The sequence below is a fragment of the Mixophyes fleayi genome, chromosome 4 (assembly GCF_038048845.1).
Source record: "Mixophyes fleayi isolate aMixFle1 chromosome 4, aMixFle1.hap1, whole genome shotgun sequence".
NCBI lineage: Eukaryota > Metazoa > Chordata > Amphibia > Anura > Limnodynastidae > Mixophyes > Mixophyes fleayi.
Window position 1 is genome coordinate 33,551,027 of NC_134405.1, and position 26,868 is coordinate 33,577,894.

Genomic DNA, 26,868 nt, shown 5'->3' on the forward strand with positions numbered 1-26,868 from the left:
ATTTGTGGATTTTTAATTTTACACATTACTATTTATTTCACTGGTGACTTAGAATATCTCCCCCTTTAATAAACCTATGAGGAGCAAACCCAGACTGTAGCCCATCAGCCATTGGTGGCTGAGAATGCACAGCACTATGCATATAGGTCAGGCAGCCTACGAATTCACAAGTCACCTTTTGCTTCATGATTCACTAATGTCTTTAGGAAGTTGGTTCCGCCCACAAAATGGCCGCCTCCTGTAGGCGACAGATGCACTTTCACACACACTGCTAGCAGCCAATGTGACCCAGGCCAATAGCCTTATTTGTATATCAGCGCACCAGCCATTATCCTCCAATCAGAACGTGACTCCAGGGACTTCATTTACATATCAGCACAGGAGACTGTCAGCCAACCAAGACGCGCCCGCTCCCCAGTCTCCCTCACAGGGAGGGTTCCCTCGTACATCGGTGACGTCAGCGCACACACACCTTCCCGGGGCGTGGCCAGTAGTGATGACGGCGGGGAGTACAGGCGTGGTGGGTTCAGACGCTATCAGCCAATCAAGAGCTCGGACGACCCCACACTCACTGTTCGTGCGTGATACCGTGCGCGGCCCCGGGGGAGGAGGCAGAGAGCGAGGGCCACAGCGGAGGATCCGGGAGGATGGGGGAGAGAGCGGGAACCCGGTACGTGCTATGTGTACTGTGTGTCCCCAGAGCTGTGTGCACTATAGACTGTATGTATGTACTGTGTCTCCCAGCTCTGTGTTTACGGCGTGTGTGCACTATATACTGACTGTGTGTATACTGTGCCTTCCACTCCTCCAGCTGTGTGTGTACTATATGCTGTGTGTGTACTATATGCTGTGTGTAGGTATAATGTGTGTGTTTCCTTCCAGCTGTGTGCATATATTGTGTGTACCCCCCACCTCCAGCTGTGTGCATATATTGTGTGTACCCCCCACCTCCAGCTGTGTGCATATATTGTGTGTACCCCCCACCTCCAGCTGTGTGCATATATTGTGTGTACCCCCCACCTCCAGCTGTGTGCATATATTGTGTGTACCCCCCACCTCCAGCTGTGTGCATATATTGTGTGTACCCCCCACCTCCAGCTGTGTGCATATATTGTGTGTACCCCCCACCTCCAGCTGTGTGCATATATTGTGTGTACCCCCCACCTCCAGCTGTGTGCATATATTGTGTGTACCCCCCACCTCCAGCTGTGTGCATATATTGTGTGTACCCCCCCACCTCCAGCTGTGTGCATATATTGTGTGTACCCCCCACCTCCTCCAACTGTGTGCATATATTGTGTGTACCCCCCCACCTCCTCCAACTGTGTGCATATATTGTGTGTACCCCCCCACCTCCAACTGTGTGCATATATTGTGTGTACCCCCCCCACCTCCAACTGTGTGCATATATTGTGTGTACCCCCCCACCTCCAACTGTGTGCATATATTGTGTGTACCCCCCCACCTCCAACTGTGTGCATATATTGTGTGTACCCCCCCCACCTCCAACTGTGTGCATATATTGTGTGTACCCCCCCCACCTCCAACTGTGTGCATATATTGTGTGTACCCCCCCCCACCTCCAACTGTGTGCATATATTGTGTGTACCCCCCCCACCTCCAACTGTGTGCATATATTGTGTGTACCCCCCCCCCCACCTCCAACTGTGTGCATATATTGTGTGTACCCCCCCCCACCTCCAACTGTGTGCATATATTGTGTGTACCCCCCCCCACCTCCAACTGTGTGCATATATTGTGTGTACCCCCCCTCACCTCCAACCGTGTGCATATATTGTGTGTACCCCCCCTCACCTCCAACCGTGTGCATATATTGTGTGTACCCCCCCTCACCTCCAACCGTGTGCATATATTGTGTGTACCCCCCCTCACCTCCAACCGTGTGCATAGATTGTGTGTACCCCCCCTCACCTCCAACCGTGTGCATAGATTGTGTGTACCCCCCCTCACCTCCAACCGTGTGCATATATTGTGTGTACCCCCCCTCACCTCCAACCGTGTGCATATATTGTGTGTACCCCCCCTCACCTCCAACTGTGTGCATATATTGTGTGTACCCCCCCTCACCTCCAACTGTGTGCATATATTGTGTGTACCCCCCCTCACCTCCAACTGTGTGCATATATTGTGTGTACCCCCCCTCACCTCCAACTGTGTGCATATATTGTGCGTACCCCCCCTCACCTCCAACTGTGTGCATGTATTGTGCGTACCCCCCCACCTCCAACTGTGTGCATGTATTGTGCGTACCCCCCCCACCTCCAACTGTGTGCATGTATTGTGCGTACCCCCCCCACCTCCAACTGTGTGCATGTATTGTGCGTACCCCCCACCTCCAGCTGTGTGCATGTATTGTGCGTACCCCCCCACTTTCAGCTGTGTGCATGTATTGTGCGTACCCCCCCACTTTCAGCTGTGTGCATGTATTGTGCGTACCCCCCCACTTTCAGCTGTGTGCATGTATTGTGCGTACCCCCCCACTTTCAGCTGTGTGCATGTATTGTGCGTACCCCCCACTTTCAGCTGTGTGTATAGTGTACATTATATACTGTGTCCCCAGCTCTGTGTGTTTCCCCTCCTCCAGCTGTGTGAAGTATACATGTATGTGTCCACCTCTCCAGCTGTGTCTATATACTGTGTGTGTGTTCCTCCAGTTGTGTATTATATTCTGTGTACCCCCCCAGGGTTGTGTATGTATACTTTGTGTGTAGTATATACTATGTGTGTGTCCCCACCCCTCCAGCTCGGTGCACTATATGCTGTGTTTATATGTTGTGTGTACTGTATGCTGTGTGTTCCCAGCTCTTTGTGTAATATATCCCATAGATTGTAAGCTTGCGAGCAGGGTCTTCTCACCACTTTGTCCGTTTTACCCAGTTTGTTTATTAGTTTACTGTGTTTGTCCCCAATTGTAAAGTGCTACGGAATATGTTGGCACTATATAAATTGATGATATATAATGTGTGCTCCCTATTCTGTGTGTGCGCATCTGGTTGCCTGTATTAACTTCTGCTATGTAGGTGTATGGTGTGTGCTCTGTTTATATTGGTGTGGTGTCTTTTGCATCTTGTACACCCCAGCACCACTGTGTGTGCAGGGAGCTTCATTATATATTATAGTGCTGGTGTATTTTTACAGTGTACAGGGATCAATTCTGTATATTATGGTTTAAATATATGATACTGTATATACAGGACAGAGCAGTGTGGTGAGTATTTACTGTATATGTTACCAGAGCGGTGACAGTGTATGTATACTGTGTATATTACAGGGTGTGTGCTTACTGTGCCCATTGAGTCCTGCACCTAGGAATCCCCTGTGCTGAGCACATATTTGTGGGCTGTTAATCTATCACCCAAAGTGGGGACACCAATTAAGGGAGGTGAGAACACCGCCTATCAATCTACTATTGACATTACTGTGGCAAAGGGAGTTTCAGGGTTACCCCCTGACTATTATCCTATTGACCTGGGCAGTACGTATGTGACTAACTATGTTCCTATGTTAATAGTACGGCAGGAGCGTTCCGGGGATAGGAAAGTATCCTTACAAAAATGGTGATGTATCTGGGTGCTTTAATAGACTGAATTTTGACTACAGCCAAAACAATGGCTGTGTCCACTGAGTTTGGGTGCTTAATGGCATGACCCTTCCCCATTAAAATCATATAAAGTTTGAAGGCAAGTCCACTGAGGTTTCCATAGTTCTACGATAGACTAAATCCAACAGTAGCTGATATGATAGAGTTTGAGTACACTAGATGTAATATATTTTTAATATTGTGTAATAGGGGAGAGCTGTTTGCTGCCTGTGACTCTTTAGGCTTAGCCCTGGTTAAAACTACATTCAGCCTGATACATCATTTTAGCGTCAGTGATTTCTACCATCCCTGTAATTTACATGAGGTGGGGATGGGGGCCCAATTATTTATAATTATATATGCATACATTCAGTGTCAGATTGCAAGCGTGAAGCTAACCCCCCAATATGTCAATGTTGTCCTTTCTCTTCTGCTTATCTCCTCTATATCTGGTGGTTTTCTGTTATTTTTGCCTTTACTACAATGACTAGACCAGTTTATGTAGTGTGTTTTTTTTTTTTAAATTATTATTATTTTGTCCTTTTTGCACACTCCATAAGCACATTTTTATATTCTTTATTTCCACATCATTTCCCTGACGGTACAACCGGGTGGTTGTCTCTGTCTCCCTATTGGAAGAGGAAGAACAAGTTGTCTCCCCATCTCTGTTACCTTGTGCCTTCTTGGCTCCCTAGGGTAGATAAGGGACAGAAGTATCCCAAGGCGTTGTGTTTTCACTTTGTTAAACAGCTAGATCGCCAGCTCTTGGGTCCAGAATAAGGACTAGAGCGCACTTCCACGTTCTTCCTCTAGTAAGGAAACCACACGGCATCCTCCGAGCCATGGTAACTTGATGTTCTCTGAGCCCCTTGCTTCAGTGCAAGATATTTAAGAAGTAAGCAATAGCTTCTGGAAATAGGCTGCCTATATTGTCCCTGTTACGTACAAACTTCATATGCGACTTGGATGCGATTGCCATGAATCGGTCCCTAGTTCACCTTTCACATAGGTTAGAAAATTGAGGTAAACCACTCGGAAACATACAACGCACCATAAATCCCTGCTACAGAGGTGTCTGTAAGAGCAGCCTACAAAATGTATTGCACACATACAATCTAGCACACGGCTGGCAAAGGGTTAACTCCGTTAAACAACAGTTGGACTCTAAGGAGAAATTGTGAATTCGTTCAGAGCATGAAGGATACAACCTAATATTTCTAGCTCTATCATAGCAGGCACATTGCTCACATGTAACATAAAAATGACACTTTGTTTGATTTGCATTTTTATGTCTGCAGTTAAAAGGTAACATGTTACCCCTGGACTTAGCTGGCGAACACCAGGAATTTACAACTAAGTAGCACAGCTTGCTTTGGAGGTGTGTGGAGTTTTCTAACCGACTGGCTTGTGTGTAAGAAATGGGCACTGCTTCAATTTTAGATAACGTGGTTATCGAAGTCCAAGATGAACAAGTAACAGCTTCCAGTCCACCAGATAATTGTCAGTGTTTCTTTAAAGTCTACTCAAGCGGTGCTGATTAACCTTTTTGTGTTTGTTGACTATGGATCTACAGGATAGATGTTAACACATCCCAAATACATTCAGTGGGACTGAGGAGGGCTTGTGCCCCCCCCAGGTGATGGCGGGATCCTGTGTTGGTACATACACGTTGGCACAAATCTATCCCTATTCCCCTGACCTATCTCGCGTAATAAACTATCTTTCTGCTATCTCCACAAGGATGTCCCAACGCTACCTAAAGCTCAATATGCCTAAAACTGAGCTTATTATCTTCCCTCCGGCCAGAGTCACCACCTGCCCTCAAATCTCCCTGCCTGTCAATAACACCAAAACTTCCTCAGTCTCCCAAGCCCGCTGCCTTGGAGTCGTACTTGACTTCGTCCTCTGTTTTATTCCGCACATCCAGACTCTCTGACAGTCCTGTCGACTCCACCATAAAAACATTGCCAGAATACGCCCTTTTCATACTCAACATGCTAACAAAACTCTTATCCATTGTCTCATCTCCCTTCTTGACTATTGCAACCTCCTGCTATCTGGCGTTCCTTACGCCCATATATCCACACTCCAGTCTATCTTAAATGCTGCTGCAAGACTGATTTTCCTCTCTCACTGCTCCACATCTGCTGCACCACTTTACATATCCCTACGCTGGCTTCCTGTGTCCTCCAGAATGAAATTCAAATTACTTGCTTACCTACAAAGCCCTTAACAACACTACCTCTGCATACATCTCATATCAAAATACTCTCCCTCCTGCTCTCCTAGATCTACTTCTGACCTGCGCCTTGTCTCGTCTCCCGTGCTGCTCCCTACTTGAATTCCCTACCACACTCAGTCAGACTTTCCCACAGCCTTCAAATCTTTAGATGCTCTTTGAAAACCCATTTCTTTTTTTAGAGGTGACCGTATCCCCGATAACACTATTCACACTAATGCACCCTCACAACTGTCCCGATCTCCACTCTAAGCCACATTTTTCTCCTCTTGTTTCAGCTGTGCCCTCTTCCACTTAGAATGTAAGCTCTCTAATGAGTAAGGTGTTCATACCCTTTGTTTTCATGTCATGTTTTTTTTTCCCGTCTACCTGGTATGTCTGTTTTATGTATGTTTTGTTTTCCCTACTGTACGGCGCAGTGGAGCATTAAGGCGTCTTACAAATCTATGATAATAACGCATACACACAAGACAGGTTTGACCCCCTTCACAGAAAAAAAATGTTATAGGCATTTCCAGATTACAAAATCCACTTCATGATGGAGAAGGTCTCAGTTGAGAAAGAAATAAAAAATATTTGAATTGCCCCATACTAGGTAGAACGAACACAATATTTATTTCTACCAGGCTGTATAATGACACTTGGATTTTGCCAACAAATCCAGATCTAGTGTTGCCAGGACTAGTTTTGCACCCAGGAGTTCGGCTGATGAGCAGGTCATAAATGTCTTATTAGAGAGCAGGAAAACGGTTATGAAAAGAACATGTAAAAATGCTGGCATACATTTCTGTAAGGGAAGGAAGATCAAAATCCAGTGCTTTAAAGGGTCAAGTGGCGTCTTTAAGTGTGTTCCATGACAAAATGGCAGAGCTTTATATAACCCGGAGTTAGTTCAATGCTGAGTCCTACCCTGATAAACATCCTAAATTTGGTACTGACACATTGTCTCTTTCTCCTTTTGAGCCATGTAAAAGAAGTGTTTCAAAATATTACTATATTAATTGGTCCTGGATGACAGGGTAGTACTACTGGTGGTCTTGGGTTTTAATAGATCACGAGATCTTTATTTTGTCCCAACACCAAATCAGAACCCAAAAAAGTTTAATTGCCTTGTTGTGAAGATTCTTTCTGAAAATATTAAATTTTTGTTTCCGTGCCAACATTTGACGCAGCGCCCTACAGAGAATGTTAAATCAATCCCATCCGTTTCTGCCACAGTATTGCTTATAATTGTGTCTTGAAAGGACAAGACGTTTCCTGGAAAGAAATAAAGGATTTAAAGTATCAAAAGTAATACTTGTTTGGTGGGTCAAGTAAGCCATTTGTAAGAGTTATGTTGCTATCAACAAACTCCCACCTGATTTGTATGGCTCTATTAATGCAGCCTGACCCAGGAGATCTGTTTCACATCTCTACACCTCCCTGTATTGAGAGGGGGATCCTAAAGAAAGAGTCACATCACTTATCTTCTAGGGATGCTTTTAGTGCTTTTGTGATAGAAGTACACAGCGTCCATCCCAGAGGCTGAAACAACATTTAAATTATGAACACGTGTGTTTTTGTTTTGTTTTTTTCTCAAAAATTAAATCTGATTTTCCAAAAACTCCATAGACATGGGCTAGTCTTTACTTCGGTATCAGTATGTAAACACAGTCTCTGCATGCCGTGCTAATTATGTATAGTCAGTCTGCTGTGGCCTGCGTGTGGTTAAACATTTATAGATTGTGTGAATTATCTTTACTTCCAAGCTAGGTATGATATAGAAAGTCACCTATGTGCAGTTATTGGCTCTATTATCTACAACTTTTTAGCCTTTTCTGTAAAAGGGTTTCTCTCTGCCTTAAAAAACACTAATTAGCCCCTGCTTAGCAGTGCTCCTCACAGTGACTGTATGGGAGGCACTTAGTATGTCATACATAAGAGACATGAACACTATCATTGAGCAGCAGGAATTTCCAATATATAGTATAATCATGGCAGACGCGCAAACTCGCCCTTCCGAAAGGTCACTAAATTGTCCTTTGACCCCATATGCTGACTGCTATGTTTGTCCCTGCAGCAGGAAGTTATCTGACCCGCTTGGTGGCTATTGGCAGATCTCGCCTCATTTAGCCAACCCGCGTGTGACCTGGGTGTCAGGATTTCTATTTGTGGCCCATCTCTACACCAGCAGCCAAGACCTTGCTGTTAATCTTGGGGGTTTTAAAATCATTGTGTTAGGTTCGCTTTTAAAGATCACCTGACGCCTACAGCCCATGGAGACAATCCTTTCATGGTCTGAGGCCGTATTTGTGCGAATCTAGTTAGTTAGGGACTAGTTCTTTCGTGAGCGCGGTGCACAAGCTGCCTCGGGGACCTCACTAGGACCTAGGGATTCTGTTGCCTACATTCTAGTCAATTGATAGGCAACTTTCTCTGCTTGGTTGTCTCTGCTCTGTATAGATGATTGGTTATACTACATAAAAACCATCCTTTTTTGGGTAAAGTTTTGCAGCCTGGTATAATTGGCTAATAAACTGCAGTTTATATTGTGAAACAATCACTAACTTTTACATACTAGCTAAATAAACCTTCCTTCTTTTCTAGTAGTTGCTACTTCCCTTGAATCTGTCGCTCTGCACTCTGATCAGATAAGGGAAGGTTCCTAATCACATTCACGGCAAAAAAACATGATCCACATTGAAACAAGGATTTTTCCGATGTCCGTACACCTCATTTGCGACCGTTGCCACTAGTTGTCTGTCTAGTTTATACTGTGTTCCCGTCCGAATGTTGTGCCTAAACGTAATGGCAGTCTATGTGCCCGTTTTAAAATGACCTCTCGCGTTGTAGGCAAAACTTTTCGAGGACTGAGCCAATATAGTCTGTGTAGTCTAGGAACTAGTAACCTCACTGAATTATAAAGTGCCTCATACCTCGTTAAAGTGCACTTGTTTCTAGCTATCTGTTCATCTCTAGGATTGAGCGGCAAGGTCAGCCTCTCTTGGCTGTCGTCATCCTGTTTAACTGTTATCCTGTTTGTCGTGCAGTTTACAGTATAGTCCTATATGCCTCATTTTCTTATGTAATGACCTCCGTCCAGGTACACTGACAAACAAGCTGTCGTTTTTTTTTTGTTTGTTTTTTAACTCTAGGTAAATGATTGTTGGCCGTGATCTGTGCCCTGCCCTATATACTGTGTACATTTCTGTACATGGTGCTTAGACCACAGCCAGAACACGTTTGTTTTAGCTCCACGTTGTGTGTACACAGCTAGTAGCATGCTCGCTTGACATTTACCTGTGTACATTCACACTGCTCGGCCCCGGGACCCGAGACGGGCCTGTTTTACCTCTATCGTTTATTTGAATAAGGGTTTCTAGGAACTAGATTATTTGAAAGGCAAATGAGACCTGTAATGTGAATAACAAGACATAAACACTGGGAATTCATTTGCAAATGTTTAATCCTGTGTGCACAAACACTGCAGTAGTTTTGGTTTTTTGTTTTCTGCTTAACTATTAGGTCTGTTTGCGTTGCTAAGGCCTGGCTAGTATTCTTATTATATTCAAATAGCTAAGTTTCTGCCTCTGCGAGTGACCGGTGCTCTTTAAGGAGAATTGCACTTAGATACAGTGAGAAACTCTTATTACAAGCTTGTTTGCTTTTTTTTACATTAATGTTCTAATCATTTATTGGCTGTGGTCACCTGAGTGTATGTATTTCTCCTAGTGCACGTACACATATATGAAGAAGTGCTAAGGATGACAGCACAAATGACCAAATAGGTCTTAAAGAGCTTAAGCTCTAACTTATCAGTAGGAGACAGATTGAGAAGTGTTTAGTGGTACAGAAGTACCCTTGTGAGTTGCGTTGTTGTGGGCTTTCTAGTTCCTTTTCTGTGCAAGCGGTCAGCTACTACACAGTGCTGCATCTCTCGCTTACACAATGTCCTTCCATTTCCACACTCGGCCCTCTCTTCAATTTTGCACGTTGTTATCGAGTGTTCGCCTTTTCAGGAAGGAAACTGCTCATCTGACACAAGTCCGGAAACCCAGATCATGTGTTGAACAAGCTGACAGTCTGTACTCGCAGGTGGCTCTGAACTGGGGGCCCCCAATACTGCAACTGGAACAGCTGTGATCAGATCCTTTCATTTCTCCGATCAGTGTATTCCTTGCTGTCAGCCGCTTAGTCCTTAGTCTGAATTTGTTAAAAATTAATGTATACCATACAAGAAATTAATTTCTTCAAAATCCAAACCCATCCTTACTAGATTATAATGCTCTCCATTACCCCACTTCAGTTTACACCACTGACATGTTCTCCATTGAAGGACTCCTGCTCCAATTCTCTTATAACATCATCTCGCCAACGTCGGCAAGGCTTTTCCAGGGGCTGTACCACTGTCATGGTACTCCCCAGTCTCCTCGGACTCCCTACATGATTTGCATCCTCCAAACCCAGGCTCAGGAAGCCACCCATCTTACCTGAACACAAGTAAGGGCTTACACTGTTTGCCACAGGACCGAAAATTAGGATTTAAAGTGTACCAGTGGCTTGCAAACCAAGGCAGTCGTCATTTTGGGGCACAAAGTAATACTCTTGATCATGCAGACTGCGTGTTCACTAGAAACATGTGACCTCATTCTGACACTTTGGGGGAGATTCGATTCCGCACGGTGTGCCACCTATTACCCTAAGTTCCGCTTTATTTTTCTGCGCATCTGGATAAGAAACGATGACAAATTAGCAGAGATTTCTTGCTGTACGTTGCTCCCTGTGTCTCAGCCGACTGGTCTGGAGACACATCAGGAGGTATTCAATTGACCAAGTTTTTATTTTTCTAGACCACGTTAAAATGACATAACGCCTTTTTTTTTTTTTTTAATCAGTTTCGAGCAGGTCAACTTTAACCGCGATTCAATTCCATATTTATCGCTCTCTTTTTGTTTGTTTTTCATGAAACGGTCCTCTCGCGCTCCGGTAGAAGGTCTAATGAAAGTATAGGGTGTGCGAGAGGCGGCTGCGTTAAAAGCTATTCAATTGTTTTTTAACGCGGCGCGCTAAACAAGCCGATATGCTGTTTTATCGTTGTGGTGTGATAAAGATAAAAAAAACCTAAGAAAAGTATTTGAAATCATGTTATAATGAAGAAAAGAAAAAAAAGATAATGCCTAACATGTAAAAGTTGATCTTCATTTGAAAAAATAATGGGGGGGGGGGGGGGGGAGAAATAAAAATCACTAATTATATTTATTTATGTACTAATGCCTCTGTCCATGCCTGGTTCACCTCATACCTTGCTAACCGCTCCTTCTCTGTATCCACGTCTGGTTCTTCCTCCACCCCCTCCCCTCTCCCTGTTGGAGTCCCTCAGGTCTCTGTTCTTGGCCCTTTACTCTTTTCGCTCTATACCTCCTCCCTTGGGGCTCTCATCTCTTCGTTCGGTCTTCAGTATCACCTATATGCTGATGATATTCAACTCTACATCTCTTCTCCTGATCTTTCCTCCTCCATCCTCTCTTGTGTAACTAAATGCCTCTCAGCCATCTCATCCTGGATGTCTTCGCGCTTTCTTAAAATCAACATCTCCAAAACTGAACTCATTGTCTTTCCCCCACCCAGACTCCCTTCCCATCATGACCTCTCTATAATCGTTAACAACTCCACTATCTCCTCTGTCACCCAACTCCGCTGCCTAGGAGTCACTCTTGACTCCTCTCTCTCCCTTTTGCCCCCCACATTCAATCCCTTACCCAAGCCTGTCGCTTCCAACTCCGTAACATTGCCCGCATCCGTCCCTTCCTCTCTCAAGATGCCACCAAAACTGTCATCCATGCTCTCATCATTTCCCGCCTCGACTACTGCAACCTCCTCCTTACTGGCCTCCCCTGCTCCCACCTCGCCCCCTACCGCTCTATACTTAATGCGGCTGCGAGACTCATCTTCCTCTCACGCCACTCCTCCTCTGCCTCCCCTCTCTGTCTTTCCTTACACTGGCTCCCCTTCAAACTCCTCACCACCACTTACAAGGCTCTCTCCCAGTCTACTGCCCCTGATATCTCTAACTTCCTCTCCATTCACACTCCCGCCTGCTCCCTGCGCTCGGCCAATGATCGCCGCCTCTCCTCCACTCTGATCACCTCTTCCCACTCTAGAATACAAGACTTCTCCCGAGCTGCCCCCTTCGCTGGAACGACCTCCCTCGCTCCATCCGTCTCTCACCCAATCTGTGCTCCTTCAAGAGGGCACTTAAAACTCACCTGTTCCTTAAGTCCTACCAACCATCCACTTAACCTCTCATCTCTTCTGTTTCTCCCCTGGCTCCTCTTCTCTCCCCTTTGCTTCACTGGCTCCCTCTTGTGCCTGATTTTGTTTACCCTCCCTTAGGATGTGAGCTCGTATGAGCAGGGCCCCTCTCCCCTCCTGTCTCCACACCTGTTCTTCCGCTCCGTCTCTACAGTATTTGCCTGCCTGGAGTTTCTGAAGTTCTGGTACTTTGTGTTTATTGTTCTGTATTGTTTTACCCTGTATAGTCTACAGTCTGTACCATGTACGGCGCTGCGGAAACATTGTGGCGCCTAACAAATAAACGATAATAATAATACTAATGTGTTTTTGACATGGTATAGATAATTCTATAGTAAAAAATAGTTCAATAAAAAAATCTGTAATGTAGATCTAATCTATGTGTAATGCAATCTAATGTATGCCAATCCTTTTTTTTTTTTTCCATGCTGCGGGGGAAAAAAAAAAAAATACTTCGGTCATTTAAATTAGCCCCCCCCCCCCCCATCCCATCACGTTGGTTTGAATTTCCCTCTTTGTGTGCCTCCATGATATCATAAAATTGCTGCTTCCTCTGTGTAGATCATGAGTACACTTTAATCCAGTACTAAAGTAATGTGTAATAAATTAAACTCTTAAACCAGGCCTGTCCAACCTGCGGCCCTCCAGGTGTTGTGAAACTACAAGCCCCAGCATGCTTTGCCAGTAGACAACCTGTTGATGGAAGGGCTTGTAGTTTCACAACATCTGGAGGGCCGCAGGTTGGACAGGCCTGTCTTAAACCATTTTGATGACAAGCCACCATCAAGGGGTCTGATGTATACCCGATAAGATTCCTCATTGAAACTTTGTTGTATTTTTTTTTTGCATTTTGCTGTCTCATTTGCGTGCATTGCGTTATTTCAGGGTGCTGTGGAGTGTCCTAGTTTTACATATCTTTTAGGAGGATTAAAATTCTATACTGTTTTGAACACAAGTTTACAAAATATCATGAACATACAAGCAGTGTATAATGTGACTTTTTTTTTTTTTTCCCGCAGAGTCTTCAAGAAATCCAGTCCTAACTGCAAGGTGAGTAGCGATGTGAGAACCCTTCCTAGCCTGCTAACTCCTGCACGTGTGGCTAGGGAGGGGTTAATGAGCCGGCCTAATGTTTGTGTCACCATAGCTCCATCGTCCCCCTCTGCTCAGCCTATCGTAGATGGTACTTTTATCTCGTGAGGCTGCTCCCTAGGGTGGGCAGGGTGCGGGGAGATGTAAACATGAGAGAAGACAGATATGTAAGTCGTGCAGGCTAGAGATAAGAAGGATTCTAACATGGACCTGTCAGATTTGGAGCGTATCCGCTGCATTGTACCTCATGGTCTCACTGTCTACAAGAAGCACCTGCGGAATGTGGTAACACAAGAGGAACGGCAGAGGGGGCTGTACTCGGGGAGCGGGGAAACTGCCAGTAGCCTAGTGATGCCTGGGGTGTACTGTTTGTGGCTGATACGGCTCTATGACGTCACCTGCAAAGGACTCTGGGACGGAACCCTAACATTCACCTTATTTCTTGCAGCTCACTGTGTACCTGGGAAAACGTGATTTTGTGGATCACCTCAATCGAGTAGAACCTGTTGGTGAGAACCTTATTCTTTATTTTATGTGTTGACTTTTTATTTACTTGTTCTTTAAATAAATAAGCTCACTAGGAGTTATAAGACCTTGATGTGAGCGTGGAGGTCTCTGAAATATATGTTAAAAAGACCCTATGTTGTATATTAAGAGCTTATGATCACTTAAATGTGGAGGAAAGGAAAAATAATTTAAAATACTGTGGGGTTTTTTTTTTTTTTTTGTTAAAATTTATTGTACAATAACAATTGCAAAGTAGACTTTCAGAATGTTCCCACAAATCCAGAAAAGTGACGTCCTTGCACCTCCAGAAATTATACCATTTAAAATGTGTTCTCATATTTTTTTAAGCTTTGAAAATGTTGTCTGTCACTTTTTTTTTTTTTTTTTTTTTCTACCCTTTCTGTATATTAATATTTATAGCACTATTTTATCTTGACTTTTGAGTGCATGGATTGTTAGCGTTTCTTCCATGGACAACTCATTTGTGTCTTCTCTTGTAGACGGAGTGGTTCTGGTTGATAAGGATTATCTGAAAGACCGCAAAGGTAACTTTTATTTATTCTCTTCAGGGCGACAAATGTTTATCCTTATCTTCTTAAATTATATCTGTGCTCCTCTCTCCTCCTTAGACCCTTACTGTATTTTGTCAATGTTCATCCTAGCATCTCTTCCTTTTTGCATACCATCAATTCCTGATTTTGTTCCCAAAACAACTCTCGTTCTTTTCCCATTTAGTCTTTGTCACACTGACCTGTGCGTTTCGGTATGGCCGGGAGGATCTCGATGTCTTGGGTTTGTCGTTTCGGAAGGACCTCTTCATCTCCACGTTCCAGGCCTACCCCCCTCTGCCGGAGGAGAAGAAGCCGGTTACTCGCTTGCAGGAACGCCTGATCAAGAAACTTGGGGAGCAAGCGCATCCGTTCTACTTCACTGTTAGTTTAAGAATTTGTTGTCTTTACTCTGTCCCCCATTCCTGCTCTTCTCATCTGTTCTGCTCTTCTCCCAATCCCTCCTTTCTATCCTTTTCTTCGCTCTCCTTCATCAGCTACATTTTCATCTGGCTTAATTTTTTTTTTTTGTTTTTACCAGATTCCACAGAATTTACCATGTTCGGTGACGCTGCAGCCAGGACCAGAAGACACCGGGAAGGTGAGAAATGTTTTCGGTGCAGGATGCCTACTCTTTATTAACTGCATCAGGACCAGATTATTTTTTAGCTCTCCAATCTTTTGCATTTTCTAAAGATTTTAACCAGTAATAAATTTATCTTTATCAATAATACCCCAGTGAATTTATTTATCTGTTTCTTTATAGTTGTCTTTTCGTTCTGTTCTTGCCGTATTATTCCCTCTATGCTGTTCTCACTGTGCCGTACTATTTATTTATTTTTTTTTTTTTATTTTTTTTTAAACCTACAGGCCTGCGGTGTAGACTATGAAATCCGTGCTTTTTGCGCAAAATCCATGGAGGAAAAGATGCACAAAAGGTAGAATTGAATATTGACTTGGTTGTAATTCATCCGTACAGGTTTTTTTATATGAAACATTTTAGAAACTGGAGTTAAACACTTTCTGATGTGTATGAATGATTGCTCAATATCAAAATCTCCTTAAATAGCATGTTTGTTAATAAACATTTCAAGGAAGTTCGATGTTGCACCCGGCTGTCGATAACATTATGGTTCCTTAAGTACTGCTGGGCGTGTTTTATCCTATGACTATAATCTGCAGCAAGGGTCCTTCATTCTGCCTCTGAAATCCTATACATCTCTTCATGGACCGCCCTCCATGGAATCTGAGTGGGGGTTATTCTGTAAAAAATCACTTGGATTAAAAGTTAACATATAAAGTTACTGCAGCTGCAAGTCATAATCTGCACAAATCCACACTATCTTACTGTCGTCTCTAATCGCCAATTGTTAGAGGAAATGGTGTAACTCTTCCCCCTCTAGGTGATTTCTAAAGACCAACTCCCAATGATCTTGTGATCTGCCTTTTGACCACTGTAGTGTTTGAAGTAAAATGTATTTATCGCTTGTCTCTGTTTTGTTACAGATGTATAAATAGGTTTATTGTGATCACATAGTCCCATATATCTATATATAGTTTTGTGCCCAAAGCGGTTTGCTTCTCTCCGTTTTTAATATGTTTAAAAGACGGCTTATTCTGCCTAAGTTAAATCTGTTAGTTTTAAACTCTGGATCGGCGCCACCAAGTGGTCATGTTTTTATGAAAAAGATAAAGATTAGAGCCTTTAAGACCACGGAAACATATGTAAGATTTTTGTGATGCATGAAATTAGACAGGATTTTGTGATGGTTTGATGTTTTACCATTGATGTTTTTGTGGCTTGTGTTGACCTAGCAAGGACCTTCGAACACAGTGCTTCCGAGACATGGGTGCAGCCACGTTTGAGGGTCTGTTTACAGATTTGTGTTTCTATTTGGATCTACGGTTCCACCACATGGAGCAAAAACTGATAGTCAGTGGTTCCCACTTGTCCCTTGCTATTTCTATAAAACCTGTCAGTTTGTACAAACTTCTTGGCATCTCTGTCTCTAGGCTGCACTGGCTGCTGTATTTGCTGCGATCAGGGACTGCCTGAGCACCAGCTGATAACTTGTACACCGCGGACAGAGCTCCGCTGTCTGTAATGAGAGGCGCAGGTGGTTGCTCCCATTGCGTGTGGTCCACTGGGAGATTGTGCCCCTGGGCCAGCTGGCACTAACATGTTTATAGGGTTGCCTGGTGACTACACAGATTGGATAAGCGAGCTTGAAATGGTCTTCTGAACCTTAAATTGTACCCATTACTAAAACAAACTATCCATGTCTGGGGCTGCTCGTCAATGGATGTGTATGCCATTGGTGGGCGATTTAGTTAATAAGATAAAATCGCCCTAAATAAATCGTTGCATTAGTCCTCAAGCTCTCCAAACTATTGGAACATTTGATTTATTATACATTTTAGGCATTCTCACTCTGCTGGGAAAAGAAGCCACTTTCCCAGATCATATAAAAAGGAAATGCATTTTCTATTTGCCCAGAAAGCTCATTGAAATGCATTGCCCATACAAAGGAAAAGGATAAGTTCAGCCAATGACAACATAATCTACATGCTGTCCGTTTGTGATTGGCTCAGCAGGTACTGACCTCAAGTCCCATTGGAAATAATGACATTAGCTGCAAAGCATTGTAATACTATTGTGGTAGTAGAAGCATAATTATTAACAAAGACTTTTTTGCAGTGTTGTATAGAACGTTTAAAGTGTACCGGTCGCCTACTCACAGTAGAGGCAGCCATTTTGTTGACTAACCCATGTAAACTGATACTGCCTCCACCGTATGTAAGCGATGCTGCGCTGCAACAGGAAATCGCCAGACAATTTGGAAAATTCTGCCAGCAATTTTAAACTTCAGCTGGATGGGTTTTGAAGAACACAATTTCAATTCACTTAGACATTTTGCGTGTTGTAATGCTACACAGAAAATGCAGGTACAATAAACCTCAGCTTCTGTCAAGGTATGGAACGTTTTACATAAGTCTTTAAAGCTTTAAACATATAAGCCTGTTCTGGGCCTTTTACTGGATGGATTTGGCTTGGTTTTTCTGTCCAGATATGCATTCGGACTCCCCTGCACCGATTGGGATGAAACCAACCGGAGATGGTCCAGTTGGATCCTGGGCAGGATTTAAGGGGATTGAGGTTCCGGTCGTACCTACCTTTGGTGTACGCGGGACAGAACTTTGACCCAGGGAGCCTGTTTTGGGCCTTCCACTGGATGGATTTGGATAACATTTAATATAAAAACAAAAATGACACTGGGCAGCCACCTCATGGGAAGAGCTTCTTGTCAGCTAATTGTTACATCCAACTCATTGTTAACCTAATAATTTGAAAATTTAAACACAGGCAACTCCTGGTATTATGAGATTAGGGTCTTCCAACTACAGGGGAACCTAATTTGTGAAAGCGGCCCGTCCACACTTGGTAAATTTTTATACCACACAGCTGCAAAATAAAATATTCCTCTATATGCATCTGACCTCTCCCTGTGTCATGCAATGGGTGACTCTTATCTTTTCTATGCTGGTATCCAATATGCTCAGTTAGATACCTGGCCAGCTGCTGGAACACTGCGCATTGTCACTGGTTATACGCCGGCAGCTCTTGCTGGATTACCCACAATGCCGGGTACAAGCTTGACTGAGAGGAGTCAAGGAGCACATGTTAATCATATTTAAGTATCTATTCCCTATGTAATGTAAAATATTCAGCCAACTAATACAGTCTTGTAAGATATACGTTATTTCTTAATGAATATGAAATAAAATCAGAATATTATAGCACGGGTTAGATGAGGTGTTCTTGAGCAGGGATGCAAGACGACATTTATGGGGGCAAAAATAACAAAGCTACGTTTTTAAAATGTCCTCATGTAAAAGGGCAGAGAACATACAAAAGAATGTGGTGATTTCCAGTTAAATGTAAACTGAAACTCATAAAAGGTTGTGACATTTACAAATCTACAGCATAAGTAATGTTTTCTACACGTTGGCAGAACCTGAGATGTTTGACTGTGTGTATGTGTTCAGGGTGTCGTCTTTGAAAGCCTCTTACCTAAAGAACTACTAAAACACAATAAAAAATAAATAAGTTCACATATGCCAACCGGTCTACCAAACCATGGTGGTAAATCCATGTTTAGTGTTTGCCTTTTGACTGGCGCTGTAGTCCAGTATTCCCTCCTCCCGCCACTTGAGACAGTCGTAGAACAATGCTATCACATGATCTGATGGGTCCATAAGCTGGTCACGGTGTTATCGGAACCATCGAGGCACATGCAGAGTACAGCAACACTGTCGGGTAAAACCCTTCCGATCAAAAATGTGATATAGAGAGTTTGGACAGTAGGGAAACTTTTACATGCTTATCTATGGATGGCAGCTTGTGTCTACTTTAAAGGATAACATCGCTCAACACATACAAATTTAGTGACCCTTGCTTTCCACGCTTCTTTCGCTGGGTCCACATTGATTGGTCTACCCACTTGTTTAAAACAAGTTGATCAGGTATCAATGCCCCTCACCCGTAATCTTCCCATTCGGGTAAAGTGAGCAGTGTCCGCACCACTTTTATTGTTTCAATCTGTCTTCAACTCCTGCTCAACTCTGGGCTGCCCTCTCTTTTGAAGTGGGCAGGAGATAGTCCAAGTAGCAGGTGATCAGATCACATGAATGTGTACAGTAGCACAGAGTATTTCAGAAGATTAGTGTACCAATCATGTGGGAGGCAGTGATCTATCCAGTTGTGCGATTGGTAGCATGTGAGCAGGTCTGAGTTATGTGAGAAATAGGGACAAGTGGGGTAATCCTAGACTGAGAGAAAATCTTTACTCTAAACCTACCTCTGCTCCTCCCTATTTAGTTATTCTTTAAGCTACTTGAATTGTTTGCCAAAAGTGTCACAAAGTAATTAAAGTCTGTGTCCACCTTTCATTAAGTAAATATAATATTCCCGTAGTGCTGCTTTTCCAAATACAACCCTCTACCTGCATGACTCATTGGTTGGTCTCCACTCTGAGCCACACTCTTGTTTCAGCTGTGTTCTCTTCCACTCTCCTCCATACCCTTTTGTTTTCATGTTTGCATTTATTTTATCTGCCTTGTACATTCTTGTTTTCCCTACTGTAAGGTGCTGCGGAGCACCGAGACGCCTAACAAATATTCGATGATGATAGAGTAATCTCTCCCATAATGTACCTGAAAGCGAAGAGATTGGATGTCCCACATTAACCACTGGGCAATGCAATCTCTGCAGAGGTCTGGCCAGTGAAATATATCTGGTTTGATTTTCGCTGTAGTAGAGAAACTGAGATGGATGCGTTTTGATCGCTGATGTTTTGTGTCTATTCAGTATTTTCTTGATTTTTCTAATTGGCTGTTCAGTCGGGGTCATCTGTAAAGATGGCCACACAATATCTGGGGTTTTTTTTAATTTTATTATTATTTATATTCACTGCCGATTTATAAATTGTAGTTTTTTTTGCTGGGAGATACAAGAAACTAGTGACACGCGGGTCTCCTGCCACCATACTGTACTATGGGCACTTTGGCACCTCCTGTCAGTATCAGATGCCAATTAGTGCAGGGTGTCTCTTACTTCCTGACAGCCACTGCCACGTCCTCTTATACTTTACATGAGGCTCCGCATCCGTACATCACACGTCCCTTGTAGACAACGATGTGAGTCACTTGTTTCACCACAGAGCACTGCACAATAGGCGGTGGGTTTGTCGTCTTGGCACAGACCACTCGCCACCTCAACAATCGCCTAGTGCAGGATAGGTTGTGAAAGAGGAGAGGACCGTTGATGGTACCAGTGTGGTCTCCTCATGGCTATGAATTGACAATACAAAGTAAACAGGAAGCGGTTTCAGACCAGTTACCTTGTTTTTGTTTTTTTTAAAATGTATACAATAGGCACAATTAAGAGGGGTGAGGAGCTGTTCCATTGTTACTCCTAGTCATTGTAACCCAATACCTTTCAGATGTACCTAATTGCTTTTATTGGAGTAAGAGAATGGTGTGGATCTGGGTACTACCTGTATTGTTCCAGTTAGAGGATGACATTAGGAGGTCGGAGGTGCTGAAAGCCTATAACATTACTAAAGATTTTAAATGTCTTATTGTCTGCTCCTCATAATCCCTGGAGGACCTTTCTATCAATGACAATGTTTATTCAAGTGGATTTATGATCTGCTAAACACAGGCCTAGAGTGCAGCTAGAAACTGCTGGAGCAGACATGGACCGAAATGAACAAGTGTGTTTGTGTGTTAGTGTGTGTGTGTGTTTGGGGTATAGAGCAGCTCTTTGTACATAAATAGAATTGTATAACAAGCATGGAAGAGTGGGATTTTACTTTGGATGCGCTAACTGATCAACATTCCAATGCTCGGATTGGCTGCAGCGTGTTCTGGGAATATTCTAATACTCCGGCTGCAAAACATTGAAGTATGGGCTTGTAGCCCACTTTAATGTCCTTACTAATAGTTTTCTGAAAATAAAGGCAAATGAGAGATGGGTGTTCACTCCCATCCTTAAAACAAAGCACTTATTGTTAGGTAAATTATGCTAATGCTGCTTTATTTCCTCCTCAATTTTACCTATTTGTTTTGCTCTTATTGTATTGAGACATATGTGTGTGGCTAATCTCATTAAAGCTGGTACATATTAGAGCTGTGCAAACAAACTTCTCCCTCCACAACCCCCAAAAAAGATAATTTAGCTGCAGGAGATTTTTTTTTTTTTTGTTTAATACTCTCTAGACAACTATAGTCATGTGACTGCAGATAGGGCCCGCTAAGTCTGGTTGTAAATGGAACACCGTTCAGGCAGGTGTATAGATGTGGGTGTGGTTGCCGGTTGGAAGGGTCATTAGAGGGGTCCCTTTAAAATGCTATGTTATTTCTGCTACCTGGTGCTCTCGCTGCCTGGCTTCTGGGCTTTGCTTATAGCTGTTGGCAGAATACAAAGCTGAGCATGTTTTCTGGATTACCCGGCGTGGCATTGTGCACTCGGTCGCCCCATATTTCTGGCAGTACCCCATGTACGTCCTGGCATCTGAATAACATACGGTGCTGGGGGGAGAGGGCGAGGGCGTGTTTGTGTAATCCTTGCACAACGTGGCTGGAGAACAACAACAAGCCCAGTGTTCATACGTCGCTGTTTGTTTTTCCTCTTATCTGCTGTTCCTTTTTCTATTCCAGGCGTAGAATGATCAGTTTGATATTATAATGCGTTGGTCAGCTAGTTCACTAGATATCTTCCTATTAATGGAAGCTGAGAGAAAAGGATATTGGTACAAATGGCCACCTTCAGTTCATACCTTGTATCTGTATTGTAGCAAAGCCATAAAAGTGCAAATACAAGTATCGAAACCTTTATCGTTCTGGAGCAGAGCACTTACAGGTTTCAGTCCATGTCGTGCAGAAATCTTGACGCGTTTCGTTGCAGACAGATCACTTCATTAGAGAACTACAGCAAGCTAACGTTATCCAGTCCCGCCATGTGTATTGGTCGCCTACACCCTGCAGTGGCTGCCTTTCAATTCTTCAGGAACCAGTGACATCAGTAAAGCACTTCATACCTGGTTCAGACAAAAAAAAAAATTGAGGCGACAAGTTTACTTTCATGTGTAACCATCAACCCCGTCCTGGTGTCAACTACTGACTTTATATTTGCAGTCACCGACCTCGTGTACAATTTTAGTTTGTTCCCCTTTTCACGTTCTTCAAGTGACCAGGGAAAAAAGTGGTGAGAACAGTTTTAAAATACCCCAAACGTCAGGCGAAATGAGAAACCAGACGGCAATTTCCAGTAGGCATTATATCTGCTTGTGTGGTCCTGAAATAACCACAGTGTCTATTAGTGACCGCATTTGTGTCAATAGGGTCACCATCGGACGTGGTGATTAATGTGGTCAGAAGATAGACTGTTAGGACAGCACTGCGGAATTAGTGGTGCTATATAAATGATAATGTTATTGGCTGGTGAACGCGGTAACCTTTCGACAGGCGGGTTCTTACAGTACAGTCTGGATACCCACGTATGTAGCCAGATTGGACAGTAACACCTTCACTCGGCCCCCTCAGACCAACGTGTAGTCAGCTTAACAGGTGAACCACTGGGGGGGGGGTTCTGTATAATACTAGGGGGTATATTTACTAAACTGCGGGTTTGAAAAAGTGGAGATGTTGCCTATAGCAACCAATCAGATTCTAGCTTTCATTTATTTAGTGCACTCTACAAGATGACAGCTAGAATCTGATTGGTTGCTATAGGCAACATCTCCACTTTTTCAAACCTGCACTTTAGTAGATCTAGGTATATTTATTTATCAGAGAATTTGGCCTCTTAAAATACATTGGGAAACGAGGTGAACATGAGAAATTGTATGTTATCTTTTTCTTTACAAATAAATCTTTCTTTAAGGAGGGAACACTGGTAATCTCTTGTCTACATAAAACAAAACCATCTCAACAATATAGAAAAATATCAAGATGGTGCAGAAGACATAGGTGCCTTTATGAATTAACACTATACAATTTACTTGATTTAAGGGAAAATAAAACTCTGAACAAGAGAAACTGCATGTAAGGATGTTTAAAAACCAACCTGATCGTGAGGGGTTAAATACCGGGCGTGACCACAATTTGCAGAAGGTCACGTGATCAAACCACAGGAAAAGAGCCTTTTATACTGAGAATAATTTTGTTTTAGGTTCTGAGCGTCATTGCTGAACATATCCCAGTAATACCATAGACTATATGAGCCCGCAGAGTGTAGAAGTTGTCACTTGCTCAAGTTTCATTCACTTGACATGATGGCGATAGTTTCGATCACTTATCTTGAGGTTATGACGGACTTGTAAATATGCAACATGATATGATTTTAAAAAGAAAAAAAAATAATTTTTTGTAGTATAGCCAAAAGGGTTTTTCCACCTCAATGAATTGTGTTCATTGGTTTGTATGTACCCTCTGGCAACTTTCTCTAAGTACCCTGCATTGTATGTGTGTATTTAAGCCCTGTCTTTATATTCTGGGATAGAACTGTTTATTTGCATTGCTCTGGGACATAATAATAGTGTCTTTCTGGATACTATTGTATACATTGCAGAGAGCACAGCAACCACTGGAGGAGCGACAATACACACCACAGGAATCCACTGACTAACACTAGAGAGAGAATACAATGTGTTGGTGGCAGGAAGCTTTGTAGAAGCCAATACTCATATGTAGGCGGAAAACCTCTTACGATACATATCAATAGGTCTCCGTAAATAATAGGTCACTACTTTGGTAACCACTCCAGAAAATGGGCAATGATCCCTACATTGTCGTGACAATGATGCCAACGTGTGTACTGATGTACTCTGCCACTATCGTGCTATAAAAGTGAAATATGTACAAAAGTAACTCACAATTCCATAGGCTCAAAAAATGTTTAAGCCTATATTAAAAAAAATGTAATATATCATACAGCACAGATTAACAGTCCAAGGGATATTTTCTATTTAATTGTTTTTAATTTATTTTGTTTTAGTTTGTATTCCTAGTGGTTCGTTGTATGACTTGGAACTATTTTCAGATGTTTCCGTCCTTTTTAAAAAGAACATGGAATATTCTTCTAGAATTCTAATTATTTTGAACTTCTCGTTCAGGAACTCTGTGCGGCTGGTCATCAGGAAGGTACAGTTTGCCCCGGACAAGGCGGGACCACAGCCTATAGCGGAGACCACCAGGAACTTCCTTATGTCGGACCGGTCGTTGCACCTGGAGGCCTCGCTTGACAAAGATGTACGGCAGAGTTTTCATAATGCTTGGAGATAACTGCGTAGAAGAAGAGAGTGTTGGTGTGTGATTGGGGTAATAGTGAATGCTTGGACTGATTTGTACATCGCCTGTCTCTTTCCAGCTCTATTACCACGGAGAAGCCATCAACGTCAATGTGCACGTGACCAATAACTCCAGCAAGACGGTCAAGAAGGTCAAAGTGTCTGGTATGTTGAGTCCACGTCTCTGTGATTATTATTCATTGTGCCTTAGTGATCTTATTGGTTGTGAGTGTTGCTACAACCCACATAGATGGCTGCTGTCATGATGCTCAGGTGACCGGTCCATTTCCGTCTCCTGACCTCTGCAGATGTTCCATTGGGTGGCACAGTGTTTAGCATCGCTGCTCACAACGCTGGGGCCATGTGTTCGATTCCAACTAGGGCCCTATCTGTGTGGAGTTTGTATGTTCTCCCCGTTGTTGAGTGGGTTTCTTCCGGGTGCTCCGATTTCCACTCAGGAGCCAAAGACATACTGTGGGATTAATTGGCTTCGGACAATATTAAACCTAGTATGTCCATGTGGTAGGGAGCATAGATTGTAAAGTCTATTCGTCTGGGACTGATGCGAGTGACTAAATGTTCTCTGTAAAGTACTGCATAATATGTAAGCACTATATAAAAAAAAAAACAACCCAAAAACCCTTAATAAATAAGAGCAGTGGGCTCATGGGCTACTACAGATTATTTGCAATGCAAAGTCCCCTGAAATGTGTGTAACGTGGGGTTCTCTAGTTAACAGTTTTTATAGACCTTACAAACCCCCTTCCTCCACACCACACACACACACACACACACACCACTGCAGGTTGTTGGTATGGTAGCTTGGAATGCGTTTGACGAGTCTGTAGACTCTCTTCCGCTGTAATGCCTTATATGTCAACAGCATGTTGTAGATCGTAGCACTATCACCCATTAGTGTGTTACGGTGGAGGGAAGACACACGGGAACGCAGGCCTATAGATGCTACAAATCCAGAACTTAGTTTAATATATTTATCTCCAGGAACATTAAATAAAAAGAAAAACAGAAAAATCCTAACTATGTTCCCAAGGTTTTACAATCAAACTTACTAACCTATATAACCATAAATTAAAACATTAATTTCCAGAATAGGCTGTAATCAAGGTGCTCTCTTGTGGATTGCATCAACGTATTTAGAACATACACTTCATGGAAACATGTGTCCTTGCAGAGGATCACATCCCCTATTACACCTCATCTGTTCAAAGGTAATGTCTGTCACAGTGCTTGGAATATGAGACGGAATAGGTCTCTTAGTTTCAGTAGGGAGTTGTATCAACCGTATATTGGCTCTGGCAGGGTTAAAATGAGCACTTATTCAGCATAAGAAATCTCTGCTCTTGTCAGTGTGCATCTGTGACATTGACACAGTTCTTAGGAGGTCGTAAGTAACAATCCACAGTCTGGGTGGTGATTGCAAACTTCTACAACGATATAAGGTAGCTCAGAGGAACATCCGCTATTGCACTCCTCTTTAAAGATAGCATCTGCTGTTTTTAAAGGGACAAGCTCTGATATTGTGGATTGGCTGACGCGTTTCTCTGGTCCAGTGTCCGTTTAATTACAGGATGCCCTGAGTGAAACTGGCTCTAGGCCAGCAGAACGCATCAGAATCTACATGTTTTATAGTTTTTATTGTGGGTATGCAAACTGCACTTTTGGGTCATACGTTTGATCAAGTGTACCAGTACATTCTATTTTCAAGCTAAATTCAGGAACATTGGTGCTTGCACAAACCAGTTAAATGCCATTCAAAAATGAACTTGCATAATGAAAATAAATTCTGTTGGGTACTGCAGCATACTGCCATAACTCTGCCATAACTCTGCAATATACTCTGTAATCTGCTATGTTCTTTATTGAAAATCACATGTCTGTAAATTTTTGTGCCTGGCAGTATTTGGGCAACATTCATTTTTAAGTCTATTTAACTTTTTAAGTGATGTATTTTTTGCACTCTTTTCAGGTTTGTTTGTTTTTTTGCGCTTGAAGATGTCAGGAGAAACACCTTTTCAGCATATTTATTTTTATTTTATTTTATTTAAGGCATGTTTGCTTTTGTCTGACTTTAGGAAGTTGAGTGATACAGGCCTCATATCTTCACACAATCTTTCATGTGTAGAAAAACAGGTCCTGCAGCAACTTATGAAAGATGACTCATTGACAAATAAGAAGATAAGGGGATAGGCATAGTAATTCTAGACTACAGCATTTCTGCAAGAAGCCTGAAAACTGAAGTTTAATATACATATCTCGATCAACAAAGTGATCCATCTGCACAGTTTTAGCAAAAGGCCTTTTTCATGATTAAAGGCTGTGTTGAAGCAGACGTCTCATAATACCATATTCCTAAAATCCATTTAATGTACCTCACCCTATTAAGGCCCAATATTAATTATTTGACGGATGATTTCTCATTATATTGAATCACCTGTTACTATATTGGTATCTTATATTGAAGACGCTACAATAATAAACCATTTGGTGGTTTCTGTATGGGAGGGCATGTTTCTGTAGGTTACCATAGATGGGCAGGCACTTTTATATCTTCTCTCCCCATGTAAAGGAGGTGATGGTTGCATCACACAGTTCACATTAGATTCTATTCAGTTTATACTTTTATGTTTGATTACCTGTAACAGATTAGTGGTACTGCTATGGGTACTGAGTTTGCCCCTAGTTCTATTGTTTTTATTTACAGGTAATAATAAAACCAGA

At 42.7% G+C, this 26,868-nt stretch overlaps 1 protein-coding gene across 1 annotated transcript in view; it reads left to right on the plus strand.

Annotated features, from left to right (window-relative positions):
• The first annotated feature begins 501 nt into the window (after nt 1–501).
• Nucleotides 502–26,868, plus strand: part of ARRB2 (arrestin beta 2) — a 31,593-nt gene continuing 5,226 nt past the window's right edge. Inside the window, exons 1-9 of the mRNA XM_075206546.1 lie at nt 502–670; nt 13,151–13,181; nt 13,672–13,732; nt 14,231–14,275; nt 14,466–14,662; nt 14,820–14,879; nt 15,149–15,216; nt 23,956–24,091; nt 24,210–24,294. Coding sequence (XP_075062647.1) covers nt 648–670; nt 13,151–13,181; nt 13,672–13,732; nt 14,231–14,275; nt 14,466–14,662; nt 14,820–14,879; nt 15,149–15,216; nt 23,956–24,091; nt 24,210–24,294 — 706 coding nt within the window. The 5' untranslated portion in view covers nt 502–647. The remainder of the gene's footprint in view (nt 671–13,150; nt 13,182–13,671; nt 13,733–14,230; nt 14,276–14,465; nt 14,663–14,819; nt 14,880–15,148; nt 15,217–23,955; nt 24,092–24,209; nt 24,295–26,868) is intronic.